The sequence below is a fragment of the Oncorhynchus mykiss genome, unplaced genomic scaffold, assembly GCF_013265735.2.
Source record: "Oncorhynchus mykiss isolate Arlee unplaced genomic scaffold, USDA_OmykA_1.1 un_scaffold_119, whole genome shotgun sequence".
NCBI classification, from domain to species: Eukaryota; Metazoa; Chordata; class Actinopteri; order Salmoniformes; family Salmonidae; genus Oncorhynchus; species Oncorhynchus mykiss.
The window spans coordinates 870,638-885,000 of NW_023493660.1; the positions used below are offsets into that span (position 1 = coordinate 870,638).

Sequence of the window (14,363 nt, forward strand, 5' to 3'; positions counted from 1 at the left end):
TCTTATACACTATATTAGGCCCTGCCTGTCCTCTTATACACTATATTAGGCCCTGCCTGTCCTCTTATACACTATATTAGGCCCAGCCTGTCCTCTTATACACTATATTAGGCCCTGCCTGTCCTCTTATACACTATATTAGGCCCTGCCTGTCCTCTTATACACTATATTAGGCCCCGCCTGTCCTCTTATACACTATATTAGGCCAGCCTTTGGAACTTTGGTTTTCCTAGATATGGCTACTATATTGTGATCATTACATCCTATGGATTTGGACACTGCTTTAGAGCAAAATAGTAAAGATGTGATCAATACATGTTGATAATTTAATTACTGTGCTGTTTGTAACTACCCTGGTAGGTTGTTCAATAACCTGAACCAGGTTGCAGGCACTAGTTACCAGTTTGAGGCTTTCTCTTGAGTGGGCAGCCGGATGAAAGACCGTCAATATTTAAATCCCCCAGAAAATATACTTCTCTGTTGATATCACAAACATTATCAAGCATTTCACATGTTAACCAGATACTGACTGTTAGCACTTGCTGGTCTATAGCAGCTTCCCACCAGAATGGGCTTTAGGTGAGGCAGGGGAACCATTTTGCTTCAACAGTATTTGACATGAGATCCTCTCTAAGCTTTACAGGAATATGACTCTAAACATAAACGGCAACACCTCCACCATTGGCATTCCTGTCTCTTCTGAAATTGCTGAAACCATTTATTGCTACTACTGTCTCAAAGGTACTATCTAAGTGAGTCTCAGAGACAGTCAGAAAGTTATCTATTTCATGAACCTTGTTTCTTAGGCTACATATGTGAATGTGGGCTATTTTTAACACTTTTCTGGGATTTCTTGATTGTTTTTATTGCTTTACTGGGAGGCTTATCAGAGGTAGACATGACTGGGGTATTTATATTGGAGCTGATAGTGCAGGGTGAGCCTTCACACAGTGGACTTCCTACTAGGGCAAACCGCTTCAGTGCTAACAGTCTAACTCAAATCAAATCAAATGTATTTATATAGCCTTTCATACATCAACTGATATCTCAAAGTGCTGTACAGAAACCCAGCCTAAAACCCCAAACAGCAAGCAATGCAGGTGTAGAAGCACGGTGGCTAGGAAAAACTCCCTAGAAAGGCCAAAACCTTGGAAGAAACCTAGAGAGGAACCAGGCTATGTGGGGTGGCCAGTCCTCTTCTGGCTGTGCCGGGTGGAGATTATAACGACATTGGCCAAGATGTTCAAATGTTCATAAATGACCAGCATGGTCAAATAATAATAATCACAGACAGAACAGTTGAAACTGGAGCAGCAGCACGGCCAGGTGGACTGGGGACAGCAAGGAGTCATCATGCCCGATAGTCCTGAGGCATGGTCCTAGGGCTCAGGTCCTCCGAGAGAGAGAAAGAAAGAGAAAGAGAGACTTAGAGAGAGCATACTTAAATTCACACAGGACACCGGATAAGACAGGAGAAGTACTCCAGATATAACAAACTGACCCTAGCCCCCCGACACATAAACTACTGCAGCATAAATACTGAACTCTTGTTCATTGTTGCATAATTACTGCATTCAATAGCTGTAGGATTGACAGAAGCATTCAGGGGAGCTAGAGGTACACACATTAGGTTAATTACAGTACATTATGACTGACAACACCCCTGGGACAATGTAGCAGCAGTACGACAACTCAGCAACACAATGGTAGGGATTATCTGATTATTGTTGATAAATCAAATCAAATGTTATTTGTCACTTGTGCTGAATACAACAACCTTACCGTGAAATGCTGACTAACCAGCCCTTAACCAACAATACAGTTTTAAGAAAATAGAGTTAAGAAGTTTTTACAAAGTAAGCTAAAGTAAAGAAAATAACAATAACGAGGCTATAAACAGGGGGTACCGGTACCGATTCAGTGTTCGGGGGTAGAAGCTGTTCAGCAGTCTGGCTTGGGGGTAGAAGCTGTTCAGCAGTCTAATGGCTTGGGGGTAGAAGCTGTTCATCAGTCTAATGGCTTGGGGGTAGAAGCTGTTCAGCAGTCTAATGGCTTGGGGGTAGAAGCTGTTCAGCAGTCTGATGGCTTGGGGGTAGAAGCTGTTCAGCAGTCTGATGGCTTGGGGGTAGAAGATGTTCAGCAGTCTGATGGCTTGGGGGTAGAAGATGTTCATCAGTCTGATGGCTTGGGGGTAGAAGCTGTTCATCAGTCTGATGGCTTGGGGGTAGAAGCTGTTCAGTAGTCTGATGGCTTGGGGGTAGAAGCTGTTCAGCAGTCTAATGGCTTGGGGGTAGAAGCTGTTCAGCAGTCTAATGGCTTGGGGGTAGAAGCTGTTCATCAGTCTAATGGCTTGGGGGTAGAAGCTGTTAAGAAGCCTTTTGGACCTAGACTTGGCACTCAGGTACAACTTGCCATATGGTAGCAGAGAGAACAGTCTGTGACTTGGGTGACCGGAGTGTTTGACAATTTTTTGGGCCTTCCTCTCTGACACCGCCTAGTATATAGGTCCTGGATGGCAAGAAGCTTGGCCGCAGTGATGTACTGGGCTGTACGCACTACCCTCTGTAGCACCTTATGGTCAGATGCCGACGAATTTCCTTTCCATGCAGTGATGCAACCAGTCAGGATGCTCTCGATGGTGCAGCTGTAGAACGTTTTGAGGATCAGAGGACCCAAATCTTTGTTGTGCCCTCTTCATGACTTTCTTTGTGTGTTTGGACCATGATAGTTTGTTGGTGAACTTGAAACTCTCGGCCCTGTCAATGTGAATGGGGGGGGGTGTTTGGCCCTCCTTTTCCTGTAGTCCATGATCATCTCCTTTGTCTTGCTCATGTTGTGTGAGAGGTTGTTGTCCTGGCACCACATCAGGTGTCTGACGTCCTAGTCCCAGGGTCCTTAGCTTAGCTTCTCTGGGATATGTGGGGCGGTAGCATCCCACCTCGCCAACAGCCAGTGAAATTGCAGGGCGCCAAATTCAAAACAACAGAAATCCCATAATTAAAATTCCTCAAACATTTTAAAGATAAACTTCTTGTAAATCTGTAACGGTTTTCTTCCGCTGAAGGAGAGGAGGACCAAAATGCAGTGTGGTGTTCAACATCTTTAACCTGTAGTGACGCCCAGCCTGTGAACGGGACCGTTATCATCATCTGACACTAATTAGCATAACGGACATAAATCTTCCTAGAAAATATTCATATTCATGAAAATCACAAGTGAAATATATTGGAACACAGCTTAGCCTTTTGTTAATCACCCTGTCATCTCAGATTTTCAAAATATGTTAAATATGTTAATAAAGTTAATCTTTATGTCCAAAAACAGAAACTGATGTGTTATGATCCGAAATGCATTGTCTCTAACAAACATCCGGTGAAAGTGCAGAGAGCCACATCAAATTACAGAAATACTCATCATAAACATTGATAAAAGATACAAGTGTTATGCATGGAAATATAGATAAACTTCTCCTTAATGCAACCGCTCTTTTTTAGTTCGCTTTGTGACAGTATCAAAAATACATTTTGGATTGTTCTTATTCTCCTGAAATAAGTTGGATGAATAGGATGATGGAGCAGCAGTAAGGGCTCTTCGATACGGTACTGTCTTTCCAAGCTAGTCAGAAGACTTCCAGTTTGATGGAGCAGCAGTGAGGGCTTTTCGGTACTGCACGGTACTGTCTTTCCAAGCTAGTCAGAAGACTTCCAGTTTGGTGGAGCAGCAGTAAGGGCTCTTCGATACGGCACGGTACTGTCTTTCCAAGCTAGTCAGAACACTTCCAGTTTGGTGTGGCGCCATTTCTGTTCCAGTTTTCTGGAAGCTTCAGAGCTCGGGTATTTTCTGTATACCAGGGAGCTAGTTTCTTATGACAAATGTTTTTAGGGGTGCAACTGCATCTAGGGTATTGCACAAGGTTAAAATGAGTTCCTCAGTTAGGTGGTTAACTGATAATTGTACTCTGACGTCCTTGGATAGTTGGAGGGAGTCTGGAAGGGTATCTAGGAATCTTTGGGTTGTCCGAGAATTTATAGCACATCTTTTGATGATCCTTGGTTGGGGTCTGAGCAGATTATTTGTTGCGATTGCAATGCTAATAAAATGGTGGTCCGATCGATTCCTCCACAATTATGAGGAAAAACATTAATAAGATCCACAATATTTATTCCACAGGACAAAACTAGGTCCAGAGTATGACCGTGGCAGTGAGTAGGTCTGGAGAGATGTTGGCTCCAAAAGCCTTTTGGAGTGGGTCTGTGGACTTTTCCATGTGAATATTATAGTCACCAAAAATGTGAATATTATCTGCCCTGACTACAAGGTCCGAAAGGAATTCAGGGAACTCAGTGAGGCATGCTAGTAGAAATGAAGTAAAACGGATTTGTTTCCCTGCATTAAAGTTCCCGGCCACTAGGAGTGCCGCCTTTGGATGAGCATTTTCTTGTTTGCTTATGTCCTTATACAGCTGGTTGAGTGAGGTCTTAGTACCAGTGTCAGTTTATTTGTTTGTCTCAACACAGCCTTGAAATGTGTGGACAGAGTCCAGGAGCCAAGATGATTTGGTTGGACTCCGTCATTCCTGTAGAGCAACTTCTGTTCCCAGGAGGTGTGAAAGTTCTCTATAAAAATTAAGAATCTTAGGGTAAGGGGGACAGGGGAGGGTAGGGGGGACAGGGGAGGGTAGGGAGGACAGGGAAGGGAAGGGTAGGGAGGACAGGGAAGGGAAGGGTAAGGGGGACGGGAGGGTAGGTGGGACAGGGGAGGTTGGGGGGACAGGGGAGGGTAGGGGGGACAAGAGAGGGTAGGGGGGACAGGGGAGGATAGGGGGACAGGGGAGGGTAGGGGGGACGGGGGGAGTGAAGTAGAGAGAGGGAGAAAGAGAAAGATAGAGATGAATTTGATGTTAGTTAGATAATGATTAAATGCCAGTTAGTCATGAGTTAGTCATGCTGTGTGAGTGTAATATGCCTGTATATGTTTGGACTTAGTGCTGAGCAGATGTGGAACAGGAGCACGTGACATAACAGAACACAGTGACATAACAATGAAGACTGACAAAAACCTGGTGCTATACATCCATCCACTAAGGCTGGGTGGCCTCCTCAGTCCGGCCACACTTTTCTCAACTACCGTGTGTGTTTCTTTACTGCAGTCCTTGTGTGTCTTTACTGCTGCCACTGTACTGAATCATCATGTGACTTTCAGGTCAACGTCAGCAGCAGTACACTCTAGCTGCATCACCCCCTGCACTTAGTCCCTAATGGAACCCCCTGCTAGGGACACTTAGTCCCTAATGGAACCCCCTGCTAGGGACACTTAGTCCCTAATGGAACCCCCTGCTAGGGACACTCAGTCCCTAATGGAACCCCCTGCTAGGGACACTTAGTCCCTAATGGAACCCCCTGCTAGGGACACTTAGTCCCTAATGGAACCCCCTGCTAGGGACACTTAGTCCCTAATGGAACCCCCTGCTAGGGACACTTAGTCCCTAATGGAACCCCCTGCTAGGGACACTTAGTCCCTAATGGAACCCCCTGCTAGGGACACTTAGTCCCTAATGGAACCCCCTGCTAGGGACACTGAGTCCCTAATGGAACCCCCTGCTAGGGACACTTAGTCCCTAATGGAACCCCCTGCAAGAGACACTCAGTCCCTAATGGAACCCCCTGCTAGGGACACTGAGTCCCTAATGGAACCCCCTGCTAGGGACACTTAGTCCCTAATGGAACCCCCTGCTAGGGACACTCAGTCCCTAATGGAACCCCTTGCTAGGGACACTGAGTCCCTAATGGAAGCCCCTGCAAGGGACACACTGTCCCTAATGGAACCCCTGCAAGGGACACACTGTCCCTAATGGAACCCCTGCAAGGGACACACTATCCCTAATGGAACCCCCTGCAAGAGACACTCAGTCCCTAATGGAACCCCCTGCTAGGGACACTGAGTCCCTAATGGAACCCCCTGCTAGGGACACTGAGTCCCTAATGGAACCCCCTGCTAGGGACACTCAGTCCCTAATGGAACCCCCTGCTAGGGACACTTAGTCCCTAATGGAACCCCCTGCTAGGGACACTTAGTCCCTAATGGAACCCCCTGCTAGGGACACTTAGTCCCTAATGGAACCCCCTGCTAGGGACACTTAGTCCCTAATGGAACCCCCTGCTAGGGACACTTAGTCCCTAATGGAACCCCCTGCTAGGGACACTGAGTCCCTAATGGAACCCCCTGCTAGGGACACTTAGTCCCTAATGGAACCCCCTGCAAGAGACACTCAGTCCCTAATGGAACCCCCTGCTAGGGACACTGAGTCCCTAATGGAACCCCCTGCTAGGGACACTTAGTCCCTAATGGAACCCCCTGCTAGGGACACTCAGTCCCTAATGGAACCCCTTGCTAGGGACACTGAGTCCCTAATGGAAGCCCCTGCAAGGGACACACTGTCCCTAATGGAACCCCTGCAAGGGACACACTGTCCCTAATGGAACCCCTGCAAGGGACACACTATCCCTAATGGAACCCCCTGCAAGAGACACTCAGTCCCTAATGGAACCCCCTGCTAGGGACACTGAGTCCCTAATGGAACCCCCTGCTAGGGACACTGAGTCCCTAATGGAACCCCCTGCTAGGGACACTCAGTCCCTAATGGAACCCCCTGCTAGGGACACTGAGTCCCTAATGGAACCCCCTGCTAGGGACACTGAGTCCCTAATGGCGTGACACCCTGCTAGGGACACTGAGTTACTATACAGGTTAAACATTGTGCACTATATATATGGGTTACCATTCGGAAGTCACTCTCTCTCTCTGACTTCGCCTCATTGTTCAGACAACCTGTTTATATTGTAAAACTATCAATGTTCATGGATCACAAAGACGCCTGATAATATTCTCCCTTTTCACAAGTCGGACTCAGAACTGATATCTGAGATAAAGAGAAGGAACAGTTGATCAGATGGGGGTTTAGTTTAGGAGCCCTAGAGAAGTTAACAGCACACAGCATTATTTAGAGAAGGAACAGTTGATCAGATTGGGTTTAGTTTAGGAGCCCTAGAGAAGTTAACAGCACACAGCATTATTTAGAGAAGGAACAGTTGATCAGATAGGGTTTAGTTTAAGAACCCTAGAGAAGTTAACAGCACACAGCATTATTTAGAGAAGGAACAGTTGATCAGATGGGGTTTAGTTTAGGAGCACACAGCATTATTTAGAGAAGGAACAGTTGATCAGATGTGGGTTTAGTTTAGGAGCACACAGCATTATTTAGAGAAGGAACAGTTGATCAGATGGGGTTTAGTTTAGGAACCCTAGAGAAGTTAACAGCACACAGCATTATTTAGAGACCAGATCATTTATTCATGGTGAATGTTTTCCTCCTTCTGGGCCTCAATACGCAATCTGGAGGGAGAGAGAGAGGGGGGAGAGAGGGAGAGAGAGAGAGGGGGAGGGAATGAGGGAGGGAGAGAGGGGAGGGAACGAGGGAGAGAGAGGGAGAGAGGGGGAGGGAACGAGAGAGAGAGAGAGAGAGAGGGGGGGAGGGAACGAGGGAGAGAGAGAGGGGGGGAACGAGGGAGAGAGAGGGGGAGGGAACGAGGGAGAGAGAGAGAGAGAGAGAGAGGGGGAGGGAACGAGGGAGAGAGAGGGGGAGGGAAGGAGGGAGAGAGAGAGAGAGAGGGGGAGGGAAGGAGGGAGAGAGAGAGAGAGGGGGAGGGAAGGAGGGAGGGAGAGGGAGAGGGAGAGAGAGAGAGAGAGAGAGAGAGAGAGAGAGAGAGAGAGAGAGAGAGAGAGAGAGAGAGAGAGAGAGAGAGAGAGAGAGAGAGAGAGAGAGAGAGAGAGAGAGAGAGAGAGAGAGAGAGAGAGAGAGAGAGAGAGAGAGAGAGAGAGAGAGAGAGAGAGAGAGAGAGAGAGAGAGAGAGAGAGAGAGAGAGAGATCTCCTTGCAGATGGTGTGTGGTAGGCTGGAGGACAGATTGGCTGGTGGACAGATTGCTGATGTGTGATAGGCTGCAAGACAGATCCGCGGTGTCATCTCCTCTCTCTCAGCTGTAACACATCGATATGAATGTTTCTGTAGATTGGTGCTCTATTGTGGTGCAGCTGGGATAGGGATGAGGAGGGTTGGATACGGATGAGGAGGGTTGGATACGGATGAGGAGGGTTGGATACGGATGAGGAGGGTTGGATATGGATGAGGAGGGTGGGATACGGATGAGGAGGGTGGGATACGGATGAGGAGGGTGGGATACGGAAGAGGAGGGTGGGATACGGATGAGGAGGGTGGGATGCGGATGAGGAGGGTGGGATACGGATGAGGAGGGTGGGATACGGATGAGGAGGGTGGGATACGGATGAGGAGGGTGGGATACGGAAGAGGAGGGTGGGATACGGAAGAGGAGGGTGGGATGCGGATGAGGAGGGTGGGATACGGATGAGGAGGGTGGGATACGGATGAGGAGGGTGGGATACGGATGAGGAGGGTGGGATACGGATGAGGAGGGTGGGATACGGATGAGGAGGGTTGGATACGGATGAGGAGGGTTGACATGATATCAGGTCCATCCAGGACAAAGAGTGTGTTTCAGTGTGTTTCTGTCTCCTCAGTGTGTTTCTGTCTCCTCAGTGTGTTTCTGTCTCCTCAGTGTGTTTCTGTTCCCCTGTCTTCTCAGTGTGTTCTGTTCCCCTGTCTCCTCAGTGTGTTTCTGTCTCCTCAGTGTGTTTCTGTCTCCTCAGTGTGTTTCTGTCCCCCTGTCTTCTCAGTGTGTTCTGTTCCCCTGTCTCCTCAGTGTGTTTCTGTCTCCTCAGTGTGTTTCTGTTCCCCTGTCTCCTCAGTTTGTTTCTGTTCCCCTGTCTCCTCAGTGTGTTTCTGTCTCCTCAGTTTGTTTCTATCCCCCTGTCTCCTCAGTTTGTTTCTGTTCCCCTGTCTCCTCAGTGTGTTTCTGTCTCCTCAGTGTGTTTCTGTCTCCTCAGTGTGTTTCTGTTCCCCTGTCTCCTCAGTGTGTTTCTGTCCCCCTGTCTCCTCAGTGTGTTTCTGTCTCCTCAGTGTGTTTCTGTCTCCTCAGTGTGTTTCTGTCTCCTCAGTTTGTTTCTGTTCCCCTGTCTCCTCAGTGTGTTTCTGTCTCCTCAGTTTGTTTCTGTTCCCCTGTCTCCTCAGTGTGTTTCTGTCTCCTCAGTGTGTTTCTGTCTCCTCAGTGTCCTCCTGTCTCCTCAGTGTGTTTCTGTTCCCCTGTCTCCTCAGTGTGTTTGTCTCCTCAGTGTGTTTCTGTCTCCTCAGTGTGTTTCTGTCTCCTCAGTGTGTTTCTGTTCCCCTGTCTCCTCAGTGTGTTTCTGTCTCCTCAGTGTGTTTCTGTCTCCTCAGTGTCCTCCTGTCTCCTCAGTGTGTTTCTGTCTCCTCAGTGTGTTTCTGTTCCCCTGTCTCCTCAGTGTGTTTCTGTCTCCTCAGTGTGTTTCTGTCTCCTCAGTGTGTTTCTGTTCCCCTGACTCCTCAGTGTGTCTCTGACTCCACAGTGTCTCTGTGTCTCTGACTCCACTGTGTCTCTGTGTCTCTGTGTCTCTGACTCCACAGTGTCTCTGTGTCTCTGACTCCACAGTGTCTCTGTGTCTCTGACTCCACTGTGACTCCACTCTGTTGACAACAGTGTTTCTCTCTCTCTTTCCTCTAGCTCCCAACCTGAAGGGCCGGCCTCGGAAAAATAAGCTGTCCTTCTCGCAACGCTGCGACTCCCAGAATACACCAGCAGGCAAGGAGACGTGCAACACAGAGGGCAAGACCCCTGCCAAGGTACAACATCTGATAGCAATAGCATTAGCACTGGTCTCCTCTGGGCCCCTGCCAAGGTACAGCATCTGATAGCAATAGCATTAGCACTGGTCTCCTCTGGGCCCCTGCCAAGGTACAGCATCTGATAGCAATAGCATTAGCACTGGTCTCTCCTCTGGGCTCCTGCCAAGGTACAGCATATGATAGCAATAGCATTAGCACTGGTCTCTCCTCTGGGCCCACAGGTACAGCATCTGATAGCAATAGCATTAGCACTGGTCTCTCCTCTGGGCCCCCAGGTACAGCATCTGATAGCAATAGCATTAGCACTGGTCTCTCCTCTGGGCCCACAGGTATAGCATTCATTACTATTTAGTAATTGATTAAGATCCCCAAGACTACTAACGCAGAAGCTACTCTTCCTGGGTTCCACACAAAACATAGAACATGACATAATACAGACCATTGGTATACACTAACTCTAGGACTGAACTACATAGGTTTAGAATAATACGTTCACACCGACACACACCTTGACATTCAGCCTGCTCACAGATACAGTTCCACATTCAGCCTGCTCACAGATACAGTTCCACATTCAGCCTGCTCACAGATACAGTTCCACATTCAGCCGGCTCACAGATACAGTTCCACATTCAGCCTGCTCACACATACAGTTCCACATTCAGCCAGCTCACAGATACAGTTTCACATTCAGCCTGCTCACAGATACAGTTTCACATTCAGCCAGCTCACAGATACAGTTCCACATTCAGCCTGCTCACAGATACAGTTCCACATTCAGCCTGCTCACAGATACAGTTTCACATTCAGCCTGCTCACAGATACAGTTTCACATTCAGCCTGCTCACAGATACAGTTCCACATTCAGCCTGCTCACAGATACAGTTCCACATTCAGCCTGCTCACAGATACAGTTTCACATTCAGCCTGCTCACAGATACAGTTTCACATTCAGCCTGCTCACACATACAGTTCCACATTCAGCCGGCTCACAGATACAGTTCCACATTCAGCCGGCTCACAGATACAGTTTCACATTCAGCCTGCTCACACATACAGTTCCACATTCAGCCGGCTCACAGGTACAGTTCCACATTCAGCCGGCTCACAGATACAGTTTCACATTCAGCCTGCTCACAGATACAGTTTCACATTCAGCCTGCTCACACATACAGTTCCACATTCAGCCTGCTCACAGGTACAGTTCCACATTCAGCCTGCTCACAGATACAGTTTCACATTCAGCCTGCTCACAGATACAGTTTCACATTCAGCCTGCTCACACATACAGTTCCACATTCAGCCTGCTCACAGGTACAGTTTCACATTCAGCCTGCTCACAGATACAGTTCCACATTCAGCCTGCTCACAGATACAGTTCCACATTCAGCCGGCTCACAGATACAGTTTCACATTCAGCCTGCTCACACATACAGTTTCACATTCAGCCGGCTCACAGATACAGTTTCACATTCAGCCTGCTCACAGGTACAGTTTCACATTCAGCCTGCTCACACATACAGTTTCACATTCAGCCTGCTCACAGGTACAGTTTCACATTCAGCCTGCTCACAGATACAGTTTCACATTCAGCCTGCTCACACATACAGTTTCACATTCAGCCGGCTCACACATACAGTTTCACATTCAGCCTGCTCACAGATACAGTTTCACATTCAGCCTGCTCACAGGTACAGTTTCACATTCAGCCTGCTCACAGATACAGTTTCACATTCAGCCAGCTCACAGATACAGTTCCACATTCAGCCTGCTCACACATACAGTTCCACATTCAGCCTGCTCACAGATACAGTTTCACATTCAGCCTGCTCACACATACAGTTCCACATTCAGCCTGCTCACAGATACAGTTTCACATTCAGCCTGCTCACACATACAGTTCCACATTCAGCCGGCTCACAGATACAGTTCCACATTCAGCCTGCTCACACATACAGTTTCACATTCAGCCTGCTCACACATACAGTTCCACATTCAGCCTGCTCACAGATACAGTTTCACATTCAGCCTGCTCACAGATACAGTTCCACATTCAGCCTGCTCACAGATAAAGTTCCACATTCAGCCGGCTCACAGATACAGTTTCACATTCAGCCTGCTCACACATACAGTTCCACATTCAGCCTGCTCACACATACAGTTTCACATTCAGCCGGCTCACAGATACAGTTCCACATTCAGCCTGCTCACAGGTACAGTTCCACATTCAGCCTGCTCACAGATACAGTTTCACATTCAGCCTGCTCACAGATACAGTTTCACATTCAGCCTGCTCACAGATACAGTTTCACATTCAGCCTGCTCACACATACAGTTTCACATTCAGCCTGCTCACAGATACAGTTTCACATTCAGCCTGCTCACAGATACAGTTCCACATTCAGCCTGCTCACACATACAGTTTCACATTCAGCCTGCTCACAGATACAGTTTCACATTCAGCCTGCTCACAGATACAGTTCCACATTCAGCCTGCTCACAGATACAGTTTCACATTCAGCCTGCTCACACATACAATTCCACATTCAGCCGGCTCACAGATACAGTTCCACATTCAGCCTGCTCACAGATACAGTTCCACATTCAGCCGGCTCACAGATACAGTTCCACATTCAGCCTGCTCACAGATACAGTTCCACATTCAGCCGGCTCACAGATACAGTTCCACATTCAGCCGGCTCACACATACAGTTACACATTCAGCCTGCTCACAGATACAGTTTCACATTCAGCCGGCTCACAGATACAGTTCCACATTCAGCCTGCTCACAGATACAGTTCCACATTCAGCCTGCTCACAGATACAGTTCCACATTCAGCCTGCTCACAGATACAGTTCCACATTCAGCCGGCACACACATACAGTTCCACATTCAGCCTGCTCACACATACAGTTTCACATTCAGCCTGCTCACAGGTACAGTTTCACATTCAGCCAGCTCACAGATACAGTTCCACATTCAGCCTGCTCACACTATCCTGCTTATATGAAACAAACAAAACAGTGTACTGGAGGAGCTTCACATTTTGTCCCATTCAGCTCATAAAATGAAGTAAACTATCAGCTGGCTGGGCTTCACTTCACCTCCTTCACCCCTGCTCATAAACAGTGTACCAGGGGAGTTTCACATATTGTCCTTCACTCCCATTCAGCTCCCAAGCAAAAAGGTAATTGCTCATAGCGTGGAACTGAGAAAAATGGCTTTTATTTACCTTGGTTGCACAGTAGCTCTATGCAGTTACTGCTAACATGACCTCCATTTTTCCAAAACGCAATATAATAGAGGCAGGATACTTGTCCACATGATTAAGCATGTATTTAATGTAGCAAAAAATATATATTAACTCATTTTCGACCAAATGAGCAGTTACTGCCTTTTTGCTTGGTAGGGCAGAATACCGATAATGATAGTAATAGCGTAAACCATGGCAATAACAACAGCGATAGCATTAGCGCTTGTGATAGCTTTATCAAAAGCGATATTTTAACGATAGTGTAAGCAATAGCATTAGCGTTAGCAATAGCTTTAGCCTCTATTGGGGCTCCAGGTATAGTATTAGTTAGCGAAAGCATTATTCTTTTCAGTGGGCCTCTCTCTCCCTCTCTACTCCACAGAGGCTGATCTCCAGACTATCTCTCTCCTCTTGGCCCAGACCCAAAGTTGCCGTAGATACTTGTACTGTTTGCGCTCAGATATTTGGTTTCTCAAATGACTGCCTCGCCTGGTTTACCAAGTACTTCTCAGATAGAGTTCAGTATGTCAAATCGGAGGACCTGTTGTCCGGTGCCACAGGGTTCAATTCTCGGGCCGACTCTTTTCTCTGTATACATCAATGATGTCGCTCTTGCTGCTGGTGATTCTCTGATCCACCTCTACGCAGACGACACCATTCTGTATACATCTGGCCCTTCTTTGGACACTGTGTTAAAAACCTGTTGTGACTAGGGGGCAGTATTTTCATTTTTGGAAAAAAAAACGTTCCCGTAGTAAACGGGATATTTTGTCAGGACAAGATGCTAGAATATGCATATAATTGACAGCTTTGGATAGAAAACACTCTAACGTTTCCAAAACTGTACAAATATTGTCTGTGAGTATAACAGAACTGATGTTGCAGGCGAAAGCCTGAGAAAAATCCAATCCGGAGGTGCCTCATGTTTTGAAAGCGCTGCGTTCCTATGCGTCCCTATTGAGCAGTGAATGGGCTATCAACCAGATTACTCTTTCTCCGTATTCCCGAAGGTGTCTACAGCATTGTGATGTAATTTTACGCATTTATGTTGAAGAATACCCGTAAGCGGCTACATTGCGCAAGTGGTCACCTGATGCTCCCAGAGAGATTTTCGCGTAAAATACAGAGGTAGCCATTACTCCAATCGGTCCTACTGAAAAACTAATTGTCCCGATGGATATATTATTGAATAGATATTAGAAAAACACCTTGAGGATGGATTATAAACAACGTTTGGCATGTTTTTGTCGATATTATGGAGCTAATTTGGAATATTTTTTGCTGTTTTCGTGACTGCAATTTCCGGGCGATTTCTCAGCCAAACGTGAAGAACA

The 14,363-nt window shown here is 47.2% G+C and overlaps 1 protein-coding gene across 1 annotated transcript in view; it reads left to right on the top strand.

The window, feature by feature from the left end:
* LOC110513287 (AT-rich interactive domain-containing protein 5B-like) overlaps window positions 1-14,363 on the top strand; it is a 100,924-nt gene that overhangs the window by 57,536 nt on the left and 29,025 nt on the right. Inside the window, exon 5 of the mRNA XM_036972058.1 lies at window positions 9,653-9,771. Coding sequence (XP_036827953.1) covers window positions 9,653-9,771 — 119 coding nt within the window. The remainder of the gene's footprint in view (window positions 1-9,652; window positions 9,772-14,363) is intronic.